At 33.5% G+C, this 18,287-nt stretch overlaps 2 protein-coding genes across 2 annotated transcripts; one reads left to right on the forward strand and one right to left on the reverse strand.

Annotated features, from left to right (window-relative positions):
* Positions 1–6,335: 6,335 nt before the first annotated feature.
* LOC102603841 (small EDRK-rich factor 2) lies at positions 6,336–8,214 on the reverse strand. The gene is made up of 3 exons (XM_006366781.2): positions 8,062–8,214; positions 6,824–6,926; positions 6,336–6,713 (listed from the first exon to the last, which is right to left on the reverse strand). The coding sequence occupies exons 1-3, from the start codon at positions 8,066–8,068 to the stop codon at positions 6,620–6,622; spliced, it is 204 nt and encodes a 67-aa protein (XP_006366843.1). The 5' UTR covers positions 8,069–8,214; the 3' UTR covers positions 6,336–6,619.
* Positions 8,215–9,780: 1,566 nt separating this feature from the next.
* LOC102604177 (ubiquitin carboxyl-terminal hydrolase 2) lies at positions 9,781–16,889 on the forward strand. The gene is made up of 3 exons (XM_006366782.2): positions 9,781–10,065; positions 11,124–14,059; positions 16,390–16,889. The coding sequence occupies exons 2-3, from the start codon at positions 11,130–11,132 to the stop codon at positions 16,622–16,624; spliced, it is 3,165 nt and encodes a 1,054-aa protein (XP_006366844.1). The 5' UTR covers positions 9,781–10,065; positions 11,124–11,129; the 3' UTR covers positions 16,625–16,889.
* The last annotated feature ends 1,398 nt before the right edge of the window (positions 16,890–18,287 follow it).

The following is an 18,287-nucleotide window of genomic DNA, read 5'->3' on the forward strand; positions in this document are numbered from 1 at the left end:
CATTTGGGACAACTTCAAGTATCACTTAATGTTTTTTCTGAAAATCTAATTTACTTTCGTAAACTGTGTGTCAGATCAAAATCAGATTAACAAATTCAAAAGGAATGAGTAATAAATAGCTCATTTAACTAAATAATAAATATGTAACTTAAAATCTTGTTAGCTTTTGGTTGAAAGCTAACAAGATAGTTACAATGATAGTTGCATTGTGGCTTATAATATATAGAATATATATCTTTATTGTTATACAAATACTCATATATATCTTTATTTTAATGAAAAAAATATTTTTAATTTTTTTTTTTTTTTTAAACGTAGAGATACAGCAATGTTTTTAATAGATTAATTAAAAAGAACATTATCATATATTAGTAAATTTAGTATGAAAACTATGTAGTACTTTCTCAATTACTCATTATGAACAAACAAACCATCATGACTTCCACAAAAATGGCTATTTATTTAATAACCACGATCTACCCCACTGCACTTTTTTGTTATTTTAACAATTAGACACAATTTATGGTTATTTACATAATTTTAATTAATTAAGTAAAACCTAATAAAATTATAAAAAGATAAACTAAAAAATTTATGGACCAACCATTGGTTGGCAGATAAGCTGAAATTCTGACAAAGTAATCGGACGACGAATGGGACCGCAACACATGTCACGATGTTAGCGACGTTAGTTTGCTAATTATATAATTTTTTTGTTTAATTCCCTTTTGGTTTAAATTTGGACCACAAATGTAAAATGGATTAATTTAGTTGATTAGTTTTAATTAATTTAATGAGGGTGTCATATTCATTCCACCATTGACATTTTCATAATCCTAGGATAAGTTTGTTTAGTTTAGCCTAAACGACAAAAAAAGGGTTGTTAATTATTATGTAATTAAGAAATTAATTAGAATAAAATAATCCAAATTAATGTAACTACTCCATTGTTTGTTGAAGGTATAAAAAATAATTCTAATGTTCAGGTCAGTTTGCATGCATCTCGACTAGTTTTACGGGCTATCTGTCACTTTTCATTAATAACAGATGATGATAAGTAACTCAATCCATCAAATTTAAGATAGTGTGAAAAATCACTTAGTATATTTATCTGTATTACGATCGTTAAAGGAATTTATTAAACTTTTTATTTTATTTTTTTACTTGAATAATGAACCTTTTTTGCAATTTATTGCTAAGCATGCTTATGAGAGATGGAGGAAAATTAGAATATTTAGAAAAAGTGCAAACAAAAGTAATTTAATTAATAATTAAAAAGAAAAAGGTAGCAATCGATTGTTTCGTAATCTAAGAGTAACTAAGAACCACAAATTAATTAAGAAACATTACTTAATTAAGTGAATATAGATTCGAAGAAGTTGTTTCTTATAGGCCCTCAACTCAAGATAAAAGTCGTAGGGATATATTGAAAGTACAAAAGTCAATAGATAATAATGTAATGATAATACTACAAAATAATACTACAAACAAACTACACGATATAACTACAACCGAAAGGTTGGTATTCCATCTTATTCGGAGTTAAATTCAAAGGGAAAAAATTAAATCAATGCATAATTAATTATCTCATAATTAATAGGAGTGTTAAAGATGATAATATTGATTAAAACCATAAATATTAGATTAATTGAACTTTAACATATAGCCTATATATGTTGAGTGGTGTGGATTGCACGTTATTAGGAAAAGCAAAAACCTAAAATTATAATTAGGACCACATTTGCACCTACTTATTCTTGCCTATAAGTAGTCTATAGTATAGACTCTATATTATATACTAATATTTTACGCAGTTTCAATTTATTTATTTGATTTAACTTGACACAAAAAAAAAATTAAAAATAATATTCTTATAGTCTTAGACTAAAGATACGTAAAATGTATCAAAATATCATTTAATCGCGTGCTCTGATTAAACATGTCATGTAGAAAGTTGAAATTAAAGAATTGACAAAAAGGGAAAGAGACATGTTTTTAAAACAGACTAAAAAGGAAAGTAAAATAAATAAATTAAAATGGTGAGAGTATTATTTTCATTTAAGGTTAGTATATAAATATATGCTCCTTCATTTTCGTATTTCCTCGATCATTCAAACAGATTTAAAATATTTTACTTGAATTAAGAGTTTATTCGAAACAATCTCTCTACCTCCACGAGATAGGAATAAGATTTACGTATTCTTTATAATCTTTATATCTCATTTCTAAAATTACATTTGTTATTATTGTTAGCAGTTAGTACCTATAAAGATACAAACTATTTTATTTTATTTTCTTACAAAGATGATTTGAATATGTTTAGGATAATAAACGAATATTATTTTCCACAATTTTGTAATACACAAGTTGGAATTAGATATACATATATTCACATGTCAATAACTTATTTTTTTGGCCACAAATTAGAATATTTATGCAGAATTGCATCATGAAAATTGACTACTAAATTATTTTAATTAAAAGAAGATCCAACAATGACTCATTTGTCTCTTATTATATATATCTTCTTCACTATAAAGAATACCTTTTTTATATACATTTCCTTGAAAAGTATTTTTTAGAAAAGTTTTTTATTTTAAAATAAGATAGGAAAATATATGGGACGAAATATATTACATTTAGTCACCAACACGGGTTGTAGTGCAGTGCTGGAATTGCTTCACCCTTAATCAGAGATCTTGTGTTTGAGTCATGGGTACAAAAAAAATCCCAACAGAGTCACCCCGTCACCTCTAAATGGTCCCTGTAGTGTGCAATCTGAATTTAGTCGGAACTCCAAACACCGGATGAAAAACAAAAAGAAAAAGAAAAAAATTACATTTAGTCGGGCTAAATAGAATGGATCACTAGTTTGGGCCACAAAATGAACCTAAATTGGGCTGACACCTAGCCCAAAATCTCCTGGCCCAGTATCCAGCATGATATAGGGGTCATTTGCACTTATGCCCGTATTTTGTACTGGTCTTTAATTTATGCCCCTCATAACAAATAAGTAATAACTTTTCCGAGAACATAAGTTTATATTTTCATATCATAATATTTCATAAGTATGCTCGAACAAGACTCTTCATGTATCAATTTAGATTACATATTTTAGCGCAAATCAACCCAAGTTTAGATGGGCTGAATTTGCGGATCAAAATGAATTGATTACTCACTCAAACTTGGACGGATGTGATGAATCATATTCATCCTAAGAAAATAATTATTTGTTATTGTAGGTCAACTTAACCTCGCGGTAATTCTTTATAATATACAATACAAAACATAAACTCATCAACAAACAATATACTACTACTTATTCTAAAGTGAGAATAAATGTCTAAAAAAAAAAAAAGGCACCCCTAATTTGCTTGTTTAGATGCATGTTCTTTTATTCTCTAATTGCTTCAACTACAAGCCATCAATTAAAGGGTTTTGGAATATACTTCCCCCGGCTCATATGCCTTAATTGAAATAGAGTAGCTCGGTCTACAAATCATTTTATATTCACGTAAGATTCAGAAAAGAGTCGCACCTCAAGAGGTATGACGTAGACAGTCTATCTTAGTACAAGTATTAATGGTTGCTTTCACGACTCAAATTTGTAACGTATAAATTACACGAAAACACAAACCTTACTTTTGCTCCAACTTTAGAGGCTCTTCATCTTCCTTGATTGAACTTTCTAATATTATAAGGTATTGTGATATATGCTTTTGGTCAACTTAATTTGTAAAATCACATGTAATCTATTTGGTTATAACATGACCACTAAAGCATTTAACGTGGTATGGATATGGCTTGTTGAGGTATGTTTCTTGGTTGTTTTCTACTTTTTTTCTTATTATAAAATGTAAAGGTTAATGGAAAATAGCTATTTTTAGTTTTAGGGCTAGTTATTATTCTATTGGGCACATCTCTAATGTTATAAGAATCATGCATTGAATATCGATTTTTCAATTGCGTTATCGATGTTGAATTGTGTTATCATCTCATATGAAATCTTGACATATTAGATGAGACACTTTTACCATTCCATCGTGTTTCAATATGTGGCAGAATTTGATTAGACGTTGAATTTAAGAAAGAGAAGAAAAAACGTATCAAGGGTGTAGGCTAATGATCAATGAAGTAGAAAAATCATGGGTCTCAATACATATCCCAATTCCTAACGGACACAAAAACGTTGGGTTATTATTTTTATTCATCTAAGCCTTAATGGATAGAGTATTCTCTGATACTTATTGTTGATAAAAGATAGCAAATAATCCGTGAAATTAGTTGAAAAGCGTATCGAACACCACAATTATTAAAAAGGAATTCTTAAAACTTAGTGATATTAAGCCAATCATCTTATTTCTTGGGTATAAAAGTATGTCATTAGGGGTAAAAATGATTAATAAAGTTAAATTGTCTCGAAATATAGAAACGCAGCGTTCTTTTTGAAATAGATTAATAAGGAAAAAATGCCTTCTAAATGAAAGAAAAAAAGTATCTCCTTCGTTTTAATTTATATATAATTTTTTACTAGACACAAAGTTAAAAAGAGAAAAAACTTTTAGATATTTTGATTTATAAACAAGCCATTGAAATTTTTGTGATTATAAATCATTTCACCTAGGTAGAATAAAAAAATTAAGTTGAACCAATTACCAAATATGAAAATTGTCAATTTTAGTAACTAAAAAGAAAAGAGTGTCACGTGAATTGAAGTAATAAAATAATTATTTCATGTTCTGACCAACAATAATTCCATCTTCACTTATTCAAGGGAAACCCACAACCGCTACTTGGGGTAAAATCTCCGCTCCTATGCGGGAGAGGTAATCCGCACTAGGCAAGCCCGGTGCAACGAGCTCGACCAAAAGGCAAACCCATTGCTGTATTTTCAAGTCACAAACAATACCTACTCAACTTTTTACAAAACAATCTAACACCAATTTTACCTCAAGTTACTAACCCAATATGGAGTTTTCTCAATCCATTTAAACAACAAAAATCTGAAATACTTGCAGATTTCATGGCTGATGGTTTTCCTCACGAGCGATCAAACAAAAGACGAGGGCTAAGAACTCGTAAAGCTGGAGACTCTAAAGAAATTGTAACACCGGGAGCACGAGCAATCTGAGTCGTAGGAACGACACAACAAGAAAAGATCACGAGCGTAGCCAGTTCAGATACAACTACCCAGACATTGAACACATTATCTTGCAAACAAAGTTATGTAAACTGGAAATGTTGACAGTGAATTGCAAGTCGTTATGCATATGGACAAGCTGTAAGTAGCTTTCGACTAAGTTCTTTGAAAGCTCAGACACTAAGGCTAGTTTTCTAGTATCTTTTTTCCGGACCAGCTTGCATGCACCTCAACTACTTCAAGTATCTTCGACTATTCCACTTAACCACTCACCATCGTAGGTATTAGGAAACTCTGTCCACCAAGACTTAGGCAAATGCGAAGGAATTTTCTAGCATCTATGTTTTTGCTGGAATTTGAACCCTGGTCCCTCCTATGGTTTTCACTCACTTCATCGACCATTATGCAATACCCTTGATACCTCTAACTAGCAGGAATCTAAAGTTATGCAGCAGTTATACAGTATTTTTTCTATGGATCAACACCGATACAGTGTGATCGAAAACTTCAGAGGGAAATCAAGCAAGCATAACATTATTACTCACTGTGATGCTAGCTCCTCAATTCCTCTATATAGAGGGGTAGTAATGTACCATAGCAGGCAGATGCAGGAACTGTTATCTAGTCTTGAACTGTCTTGAATCAACATACCTAGTATAATCTCACAAGTGGAGTGTGGAGAGGGTATAGCGTGTACGCAAATCTTACCCCTACCTTGGGAGGTAGAGAGCTAGAACTGACTCGAAGCACCTATTTTACTTTTGAAGCCCTGGATGTTGGAAGGTACAGCACCACAAAGATCACAGCTCTCCTAAAGTTATATTAAAATCATCCACAAATAATCTGAAAGCTATCGGATCTCGCATCTTAGACCATAATTTGCATCTAGAGAATACAGTGTATCAGTTTTGAACACCAATAAGGCCATTGTTCTGTTTTCCAAGAAAACCATAGAACTTTGAAACCTTCTGCATTCTATGAAATTCATACTTGGGACGAAAATCTACTACAAAAACTGGTGAATTTTACCTTCTCTTTTTAACTTCAGGCCAGAGTTAAGGAATAACACAATAAACTGGTATGTAATCCCACAAGTGAGGCCTGGGGTGGGGAGAGTAGTGTGTATCCAGTAAAAGGAATAACACAACAAACAAACTTACAAATAACACAAAACGCTCCACTAATGACATCGATATCACATTTACCCTGTCTTTGCCATTGCATAAATTCTACGCACAAGGTGCATTACAACTCTCTATCAGCACAATTGACGTAAGTATTGCAACAACTGAAACACAGGTGATTTGGAGGTGGAGTTTATCATATCAAAAGGAAGACGAGATAGTTCAAAACCGGATGGATTGACAATCCAGACGTATTAAGTTATATTGCATCACAACATTTAAACAGTGAATAACATGACAAACAAAGGGGAATGACAAATTACTGACTGCAATGGAAGTAACAACACCTAGCTTTCTATTTCTTGGTATCCTTAGTTGGAGCATTGCTACCCCCGGCAGCCTCTTTTGCTGCTTTCTTTGCAGTCTTCTCTTGCAGAGCTTTCGCATCCCTACATTCAACAAACATATAAATATAAAAACTCAAAAACATCCAATAATTAACACAAGGCAAAATACATAAAACCTATACAACAAGTACAATTAAGAGAATAAAGAAAACCTTTCACGGCGCTGCTCAGGAGTCAAACCATCATCGCCTCCCTTCTTGCCTTTACCAGCACGAGCTGCAGCTCTTTCCCGATCCTTTTCCCTCTGATTTCCGCGTCTGATTCAGTCAAGGTAACACAAGAATATACAAATCCAAACCAAAAAAAACACCATAAAACTAAAAAAAAAAAACTAAAAGTAGATCTGCTTAAATTTCATGTACCCACAAAGTTCACACAAAAGTTACCAAGACTGACACCATGATACACAAAAGGAGACATAGATCTTATCTAATTTGAACTACCCTCAAAACTAAATAGTTTGGTCACAAAACACATGCTACCAAGCACCAGAAACCACAAAAACAAACATAAATCTGATTAGATTCCAAACACCCACTAGATCATGCTACCAAGAAAACATTTCAAAGTACCACGAAACTAAACACAAAAAAGATACATTTTTTTCATAGAACTCACAAAAATTTCAAAAAGAAACACCATACAAACAACAGTAAGCATAAATCTCAACCAATTTCAAATACATACAAAACTAAACAGAAAAAAGATACAATTTTTGCCATAGATTCTATAAAATCCACCATACAAACAACAATAAGCATAAATCTCAACCAACTTCAGATGCAGAACTAAACACAAAAAAGATATATTTTTTACCATAAATTTCAAAAAGAAAACACCATACAAACAACAATAAGCATAAATCTCAAATACCCCCAAGACTAAACACAAAAAAGATACAATCTTTACCATAAAACTTCAAAAAAACAGACCATACAATCAACAATAAGCATAAATCTCAAATACCCACAAGAATAAACACAAAAAAGATACAATCTTTACCATAAAATTTCAAAAGAAAACACCATACAAACAACAATAAGCATAAATCTCAAATACCCACAAGAATAAACACAAAAAAGATACAATCTTTACCATAAAATTTCAAAAGAAAACACCATACAAACAACAATAAGCATAAATCTCAAATATCCACAAAACAAAACACAAAAAAGATACAATTTTTATCATAAAACTTCAAAAAGAAACACCATACAAACAACAATAACCACAAATCTCAAATACCCAAAAGTCAAAACACAAAAATCACCAAACTTTGCCAAATACTAACAAATTTACCAATCAAACCAATAAAAAAACTCAAACCCAATCTAAAATTATGCATAAATATGTAAAAATTAGATAAAAATTCATGAATTTTGAAGGATATGAGTCATGGTAAAGTAGTTGAATGGGTCGGTGGAGAAGAATCGGAAGATGATCTTTACCAAAAGAAACGCTGGAGAAAGACAAAGGCAGACAATAGAGGAAAATATAAAGTGGTAGGGGGAGATTTGTCATAGTGGAGAATTGAAGGACTAATTATTTAAATAGTTGGTTTTGACTTTTTATTTTTCTCCTAATCACCATTAAATTGGGAAAAATAAATTATTATTTTTTTGGTAATTAAAAAAAAAGTGGTAACATCATGGTGTTAGTAAAAAAAAATAGTCCTTAGTTGTACCTAACATATTTTGATCTAGTTGTCAAAGCTAAATAGTATTTTTTTGTCCAGTTACTTAAATTAAAATCTTAATTACGAAAAATCTAGCACAAAAGAAATATTAAAATAATATATATATATATATTTTGTAATACATATTTATAGATAGTCATTAGAAACTTTTTAATGAAAATACAAAGAAGACAAAATCTAGGATATAAAAAAAAGTGCACTGTGTATTTTATTTCTATAATAAAAATATTATTTAATCTTGTAGATGATGCATTTTAATTTTGTATATCAACTTTTCAAAAATCGATATCGTAGTACGATCTTTATGATTATAGTATATATCTTTTGATATGTTGAGTCTTTGAGCTTAGCTAAATATGTTCTTGACAATCACTTTGTATGGTTTGGCTATCAGAACTTTCATCCTATTCGTAACCTTGTCGTTGCATGCAATTGATTGACTTGTTCATAGCAACAATCAAGTCGCAAACACTTTTATTTATAAAATAATAACTTTTTTAGATCAAAGTTCATATAAATCATCTAATTTTTCTGCATTTTAAATATCTTGACAAGATTGATTAGAATAAATAATTTTATATCAATATTTGATTCACTTTATATCTCTACGTTAGACGTGAAGATATATTTTTCTTGCACATTAAAAAAAAAACTCATGACTTAAGTGCACTAATTACATTAAAATACGATATTATCCAATCATTTTCATGAGATCGAAATTAAACTTTATTTTTGTTAAACGATCTCTAGTCATGAGGTATATAATGTGCTCATTTTAAAACCTTTTAAATCCTTCATAAGTTTTAATATAATTTTCACTGTCTTAATAGACATGACAACTATTCATTACACCCATATCAAGTTTTTCAATATATTATAAGAAGCTATATCTTAAAACAATTGCATCCACCAAAAAAAAAAAAAAATCGACTTGCTAATCAACTTTTTATTTTACCTTTAACATAAGAATTTATATGTGCATTTCACTAATATTATACTTCGAGTTCTTTGGATTATAGGTCCAATTTTTACTAAAATAAAATATACCTGAATCACATATTTTTATTTGAACAATCATTTATCTATCCATATTTTTAACAAATTTAAATTGAATTCTAAAATTAAACTCTGAAATAACTTGTTCTTAAACTAAACGAGCCCTTAACTTATAAGCTATTTTTAATAAGTCAATTCAAACGCCTATTTATAAAGTTAAAAATATGAAAAATAAAACACACCACAAACTTAAAAAGAATCAAATATAATTTTGACACTCCTTAATTCTACTTGATTCCGCCTCGATATCCCTAACACAAACACTATTTTTAGACTATATAAAGCCTTTTATTAAAATCTATAATAAGGATTTAACTACTAATCACTTCCATTAACAACCCTAACTCCTAAATTACCATATCAAGAGAGGTTTTTGAACTAAAACCAAAGAATTTTTTAATTTTTAACCTACAAAGAGGCCTTTTCACCTCCATTGTTAGCACTAGAAGAAAACTAGGAGAAGTGTCCCAAAAAAACTCCATTCTTTTTTTTTTCCTTTTTTCCTTTTTTTTCCGTTTATTTTCTCTCTCTGTGTAGCTGTTTTTTTCTATATGATATACTAAATCTATACTCTTTTTATGTGACCGCTAATCTGTTGAAATTACTGGAAAAAATCTTTGCTTTTTTCATCCATAGTTTCAGGTAAGAATACCCTTTTATTGAACTTGTTTGTTCTTGTGTTTTTTTTAAAAAAAAGTTGAACTTGGGTGTGTGTATCTAGGCTTGTTATATGAAAATTTGAGAAAAAGAAACGATTTTTAGGATACCCTTTTGAGTGTCAATCTTATTGATATGAAGGTTGAAGGTACCCATCAAGAAGAGGAAGGAATAAGACAATTTTTAGTTGATTTGTTTATTGTTTAGTTATTGGAGTTTTGTGAATGGTATGTTTTTTTGGGTATTTTGGGTTTTGATGGTGAAGAGTTTGAGTTATGAAATTTGTGAGATGGATGGGTTATTTGGCTTGCTGTTTTTGAATGTGGTAGTGGTTAATCTAATAGCTAGGTTTTGGTTTTGGTGCTGTTTAGTTTCTTGATTAAGATATGTTTAGTTGATTTTGTCTTATAGTAATGAGATTTCGTTTATCGGATGGAATTGTTTTTACTAGACTGCAATCTTGTCTTGTTTTTCCCTTCAATGCGATGTATAGCTTTTTCGACTTGCTATCTTGTATGAGCTCGTTCACATTGTTGGTTCCAAGCCTTGATGAAGGAGGAGGGGGTTGCCGAGGGTCAATTTGTAAACAACCTCTCTACCCCGTAAAGGTTGGGGTAAGGCTGTGTACATCTTACTGTCCCCGTCTAAGTTGCGCGGACTCTTCACTTCCAACGCCGTACCAGTGTCGGATTCTCCAAAAATACACTATTTTTGGAGAACCCGACACGCACCCGTTGACATGTTTGAAGAGTCCGAGCAACATAGGTCCCCGTACCTACTTGTGGGATTATGCTGGGTTTGCTGTTGTTGCGACATCTAGTTTTTGGTTTCTTTGCCATTTTAGTCTATTTATGTGAACTCAATGATTGTGTCTTGAGCTTCTGTCATTTATTTGTCTAAGTGATTGATCTTTGAGAAGTAGGTTTTAACAAGTGAAGTTAGGACAAGGTTAGATGTGGAGCATATGGAATATTGTAACATAGTTATTCATGTATTAGCGTATTGTATTAAGGGTCTATGATCTTTTCTGGATTTGATTGTAGGGAATAATGGTGAAAAAGGCTAAAAGAAAGGCTAGAGGTGGTGCGAAGGAGAGGCAGAATCATGTGGCATCTCCAAATCCCATCGCTCAACAAGACACTCAAAACGTTAATGCACCTGAGGATGGAGTTACAGCTGTGAATGAGAAAAAGACATGCCCCCATATTGATAAGGGTATTGATGTGGAGAAAGTCTCTGCTAAACTTGGCTCTTCAGGACCTGTTAGGTGTGAAGATTGCAGGGAAGGAGCAGATAATCGACGGGCTGCTAAAGGAAAAGGTAAACATGGAAAAAAGAAGGGAGGTGGAGAATCAAAGTCCGCATCTAAAGCCATTTGGGTCTGTTTAGAATGTGGTCATTTTTCGTGCGGAGGTGCTGGATTTCCTACTACTCCTCAGAGCCATGCAGTTCGGCATGCAAGACAGTACCACCACCACTTGGCTGTACAATTTGAAAATCCTCAGTTGCGATGGTGTTTCCCGTGCGATAGACTAATTCCTGCTGAAAAGGTAGAGCATGGCACTGAACAAAAGGATGTATTTCAGGACATTGCCAAGATGATTAAAGGGCGGCCATCTGAAGGGCCTAGTCTTGATGCTGAGGATGTTTGGTTTGGGAGGGGGAGTATCACAAGCGGGATCAAGTCAGAGGCTAGTCTTGATATTGGTGCCTACGGGAAAAGTGGCTACATTGTTAGGGGATTGCATAATTTAGGGAACACTTGCTTTTTCAATTCAATAATTCAAAACCTACTAGCAGTGAATAGATTACGGGGTTACTTTCTTGAACTGGACGAATGTGATGGTCCTCTTGCTGCTGCTTTTAAAAAGCTCTTTACTGAGACAAGTATTGGGGATGCCTCAAGAAGTGCTATAAATCCAAAATCCTTTTTTGGTTCTCTGTGTGCGAAGGCTCCACAGTTTAGGGGATATCAGCAGCACGACAGTCACGAGTTGCTTCATTGTTTGCTTGACGGTTTGGGTACCGAAGAATTGACTGCCAGAAAGAAACTCAAGTCTTCTCAGGATCATGGCAAGTCTCCTACTTATGTCGATGCTATCTTTGGGGGTCGTCTCTCTAGTACTGTTACTTGTCTGGAGTGTGGACACTCTTCATTAGTCTATGAGCCATTCTTGGATCTCTCATTACCGGTTCCCACTAAGAAGACTCCGTCTAAAAAAGCTCAACTAGTTTCCCGTGTGAAGAAGGCAAAACATGCTCCAAAGAGAAGTGGAAGAGTGCGCCTCAAAATTAACAGAGATGCAGCTTCTTTTAATTCTCAAAGTGCTCAAGAAAGCGGTAGCAAGTCGTTCTGCCAGGTACAGTCTAGTGCGCCCATCGCTGAGGGAACGGAAGTTCCTTCTGATTGTGCATTAGTAGATTCTCTTGATGCTAGTTCTATGGCTGATGATATGGGCTTAACTTCACATAATATATATTCCTCTTTGAAGTCTAAAAATGAGAAAAATGTCGACAATGTTACTGGGCAGCCGACTTCAGAGGACAATTTTTCATGGTTGGATTATCTTGATCAAGATGTCCTGCCTAATGGTAATGAACAAAATGACGATTGTGTTACTGGACAGTCGACTTCAATGGACAATTTTACATGTTCGGAGTATCTTGATCAAGATATTATGCCTAAGGGTGATGACGTCGCATCACAAGCTGATATTCTGTCTAATCAGGGTTGTGCAGCTGAAAACATTGTTCAACCTAATGTGTCCTTGCAAAATGATCTGAATGCTCCTAGTGACAGTAAATTGACATTTGGTGAGGAAGCTTGTTCTCCAGATGATTTAATGCGCTTGGATGATCAAGGACAATCTAAGTCACCAGACTGCAATATAGCTTCTCAATTTGGTGAAGAAGTAGAAGTTAAAGATTGGAATGCTAGAGAAGTTGAGCATAACTCAGCATCAAGCAGCCGGTTCCTCTCAGTGGATTCAAATCTTGATTCATCAGCAAGGCTCGAGGAAGTTGAAGCCCCATTACAGGTAAAAGATTCAGAAATTCTGTTGCTTCCATATAAAGAAGAAACCTCAACTACCAATGATGTACTAAAAGGAGAAAGCGAGGTGTCCCCAGATGCTGCTGGCTGTGAACAAGATCTTTTGGACTTTGATGGTTTTGGTGGCCTGTTTAATGAACCTGAGCCGGTTGCAGGGCCGGCTGAAAAGCCTTTACTAAGTGGTGCTGCTTCTATGGCAAATGGATTCGGAGAAGCTAGTTCTGCTATTGGAAATAGCTCTGAATCTGATCCAGATGAGGTTGATAGTACTGATGCTCCAGTGTCAGTGGAGAGTTGTTTGGCTTGTTTCACAAAGCCTGAGCTTCTATCTAAAACAGAGCATGCTTGGCAATGTGAAAACTGTGCAAAACTTTTACGAGAACAGAGGATGAGATTGAAGAAGAAATTGCTGAAACCTGAATCAGGGGATCTGGGGAATGCACCAGAGGATAGTAATTCAAGGGAAATTGATCAGAGAGCCACTGATGGAAGTCCCGGTAAAGGTTTGTCAGATGCTTTTGATGGCAGGTTGGTGTACCAAAATGGAACAAATGGTTACTCGAACTGCATGCCAGAAACTAGCCACGGAGCTGACGAAGATCCAGTCTCTCACCCATCAGAAGGTGGGGTTCATTCAAGTCAGGATGAAGCTTGTAGTCTAGTAAATTGCGATAATCAGAACAATGGAGTTCAGTTGGATGAACGTTCTGCTAATTATGAATCTGGTGAAAGTGAGAACGAGACAGACTCTAAAGGTGTCAAAGTGGAAAGAGATGCAACTAAAAGGATACTCATTGATAAAGCCCCTCCTATTTTGACAATTCATCTAAAGAGGTTCAGCCAAGATGCTCGCGGACGCTTAAGTAAGCTGAGTGGCCACGTGAATTTCAGAGATACTATTGATCTCACAACCTTTGTTGATCCCAGGTGTGTTAATTTTCCTTCATTTGGAAGATCAGTTAAAATCGGAACTTTTGCCTTTGCCTTCTTCACTAAATTGAGATTCAAGCAATTTTCTTTATCTTGTAATGAAAACCTGCATTTATGTGTCAAATCTATGAGATCCGTGCCACTTAAGTGGCCTCTTTAAACATAATAAGCTTTTGGAAGATGAGAATGAGTGTGGAAATGTGATACTGTCTCCCTCCAGTTGGAGAAAACTTGACATTAAACTAAAGAATTAACTACCATATTGAGACTATGGAGGAACACAGTTGCTACTTTCTTCTCTGTCCTAAGGTTATTCATTATGGTAAAGAACAAAAGAAGCAGGAGTGTGAGTCATTAAATTTTCGAACTTATTAAATAAAATAATCCATCAGAGGTTTCCAGTAACTTAAGCATGCAATGGTGAGGTAGAATAGTCTTGTAGCCTAAATGATGTTTTTTTGTCAAATGTGTGGATGAATACATATTTATGTTTTACAAATATTTGGTTTTGGTTTGCACGTAATGAGTTGGTGCTTTAGTTAATAAATTATCACAATTATTTATATTTTAGAATGTTAACAATTATGTCTCAGCATCTGAAATTCCAAATTAATCATGACTTTCTCATCTTGTCACATTACATTCTTCTTTTATATATGGTCCTGAATTCCATTTTTAAGGGTCATCAGTTTTTTGCTTCAGAAGTTAGATGATATTTGTCCTTTCAACAACATGATTCCTATCTGCCATATAACTGAGGATGAGCGAGAACACACTCATAGGATGGGATGGCAATTCGCTAGATACAACAGCTCATATTCTATTCTATTCTATTATATTGTGGAGATTTGTTGGCAAATGTACTAAAAAAAAATGTGTGGCAGAATCGAATGTCCATTTCAATCCCTTGATAGACCATAGTTTGGGTTTACGGACAGTTAGACTTGTACCTTCAAGACTGTCCTCAGAGGTGCTTTACTTAAGCTTGAGTGTCTTTGGGGAACAACCTCTCTACCTGCACAAGGTAGGGGTAAGGTCTGCATACACACCACCGGGTATGTTGTTGTTGTTTGGGTTTCTTGATTTTAGCGAGCCATAGTTTGGGTTTAGGGAACAGTTAGATTTGTACCTTCAAGATTGTCCTCAATGCCTTGAATTCACCTTTCCTTGTGCCTTTTTAGGATCATTATTATAATCATTGTTGTAAGGATCCGAGTCCTTTGCTCGACATTAGATTAACTCTGATCTACCAAACTGGGTGCTGTCATAGCAGTGTTATCAAAAGCAAAAGGGGCATAAAGCTCTAAGGTGCATTGGGGCTTTAACCGCAAATAAAGTGTGGGCTTTAGTGAAGAAAGGCACAAAGGGAGAAAAAAATACAAATATATACTTTTAGTCCTAGACTAATAAATATGCATGAATGACAAACACAAAAGCATGAACAAAGAAGTTGAATTTTTTAATGATAAAGTGAAATATCAATCGTTTAGTGTCGCCTCTTTAGAAGAGGCTCATTGGCAAGTAAAAAAGTATGCCTTAGAATCTCGATGACGACCCTGAACTGAAGCGCACATTATGCGAGGCAAAGTGCTCAACATGTTTTGAGCCTCGCTTCAGAGCTGAAGCGCGCTTTTAACAACACCGTGTCAAAGTTAAAATTAACGTCGGTTTCTTTAGTGACCTTCATGAGCAAGGGGATAGCAGTGCGAGTTCTTTGAGTTTTATATCTTTTTTTCTAGGACTGTCAGTTTCATGATGAAGCTGTTGTTCTAATTGGTATGTGGATACTTCAGTTCTCAATAAGTAATTCACTGACTTTAGGTTCGCCAAAAACAGTTGCAAAGGATGTAATAATTGGCGGATCTGTGAGCATCGATTCTAAGTAGGATGTAAACTCTTTATTCTTTAAAAATGTTTATTCGGTTTATTGCTGATTACATATTGGACTTGGGACATCTATTATTGAAGTAAAACCTATTCAAAAGAAAATGTTGAAATTCTTTCAAAGAGAAGTAGATTGATATCTGTAGAATTGATGATAGTAAATAAACTAGATTTGTTCTGCGAAACCAGAAAAGAAAGAGAATACATTTGAAACCAAGTAGAGTGAGACTCATTTGGACGCCTGTAAACTGCTTATTATCTCAAGACCAAGAAAGTGTCTTACTAATTTTGGACTTCTCGAGTTTTGTTTGTTCATTTACTGTCTTGAAGCTTTGATTTCAAAATGTCAGTTTGCACTTCTAGTACCTCAACAATTCAAGTCTCTTTTCGCAAAATGGTATCTGTACTTCACTTGTCTGAAGATGAAATGATGTAAACTGCAGGTGCCTGCAAAGGGAGGTTTACAAATACCGGCTTGTAGGTGTCGTGGAACATTCAGGGACTATGAGAGGAGGTCACTATGTTGCATATGTTAGAGGAGGCCCAAAGATTGCTGGGAAAGAGAAGGACGCGGAAGATTATGTGTGGTATTATGCCAGTGATGCCTACGTACGAGAGGTCCCATTGGAAGAAGTTCTTCGAAGTGAAGCCTATATTTTGTTCTACGAAGAAATTTGATACGAATTTCTTTGCAATTTTTTGAAATGATCAGGGTTGAGCTGATCACCCTACGTATTCGCGTGTGAAACAAATACATATATACACAAAGAGAAAGGGGTTTTCTGGAGGGGTAAATTGTGAGTTGTATTATTACAATCATAGAGAGTATTAACACCCATTTTTTTGTTATTTTAAATTTCAATGTGCCATCACTTAAAAGATGTACATGTTGAGAAAGTGTAATTCTTTGTTTTATTTATGGAAGCAATCCTTATTTACTAAATCTCTTTTTCTTATTTCTTACAAAATGTTTTTCATAATGCACATGTTGTGAGTATGTTTTGGCATTTTGAGTAACAAGATTTGGCATGATAACTTTGTTTTTGTCCATCGATTCCGAGTGAAACGCGTGGGAGACTGTTATTGATATCACTAGACTATAAGCTTTCACAGTATTGGTATCGCTAAACTATAAGCTTTGAGAGTATTGGTATTACTTTATTATTTTCTTTTCTGACTTAGGATTGGTGGCTGTTGGAGGATGGTTGTTTCCGGTTAAAAGAGTAATGTAAGATAGTTATTCTAAATGGCCAAAATAAATCTCAACGTTTGATCAATGGCGAAGCTAGAAATTTTCTTCTATATACGAAATTTGTTTAATTGACCATCCGTTCAAAGTTTGATATATAGATGATGTATAGAAACTTTCAAGTACAAAATCTTTTCAAGTTCAAGATTCTAATTTTATATGATGTTTTGATACTTTTAAGGGTTGTTCGGTATGTGAGATAAAAATGATATGCTCGAGATAAAATATAAAACTATTTTGTTTTGACTATTAAAATGACGGGATTAACTATCCCATATAAAAAGTGAGATAGCTGATCTCATGAGATGTCTTTGTCTATTCCATCCCGTTTTACACGTTAAACATGGATAGTTAACTTTATATATTTATTAATTTGACATAAACATCGAATACAAATAAATATTTACCAGTTGTACTTTGTGGTTACTTTGGTAAGTTCCAAGACAGCCAAGCTGAAATTAAGGAAAATTAAAGAATGTTTAAACCCATAACAAAGACATTCATCAAGGTTAAAATATACACAAGAACAAAGAAAAAGCAAAAGAAAAAGGAAACAAACTAAAAGAACACATAAAAAAATAAAAAGAGTAACCAACCATCTTCTTGTAACTAATTCCTTTCTTGCTTTATGTATATATTTTAGTTAAAATTTAGTGATTTGATTAATTTAAATTTATATCGCGTAAAACTTTCTCAAACTTCAAACTTTTAATTAAGAAAAGAGAAACTTTCATTTGTTTTTATCTATTTCTTATTGAACTGAAGGTTGTTGAGAATATAATTATTCAATAAAAGTGTGCTCTCTTTAACGGCTTAAGCTTTTAGATGAAATGGTCACACACTTCAACATGGTATCAGAGCAGACAGATGTCCTGAAATCGAATCTCAATTCCACCTATATTAAAAAGAATTTCCACGTGAAAAAATAAATCAGGTCCGCACGTGAGGGGCGTAAATTTTAAATACTGAAATCACCTCCACTTACACCCCACTCCTCTTTATCAACTAATATGAAACAGATGAAGTATCTATACTAACCGTTAACTCAATCATTAATTTTAACGTTAAAAATTGATAAACTTTAAATACTGA

Source organism: Solanum tuberosum, unplaced genomic scaffold, assembly GCF_000226075.1.
Source record: "Solanum tuberosum cultivar DM 1-3 516 R44 unplaced genomic scaffold, SolTub_3.0 scf00688, whole genome shotgun sequence".
In the NCBI taxonomy this organism is placed as follows: Eukaryota; Viridiplantae; Streptophyta; class Magnoliopsida; order Solanales; family Solanaceae; genus Solanum; species Solanum tuberosum.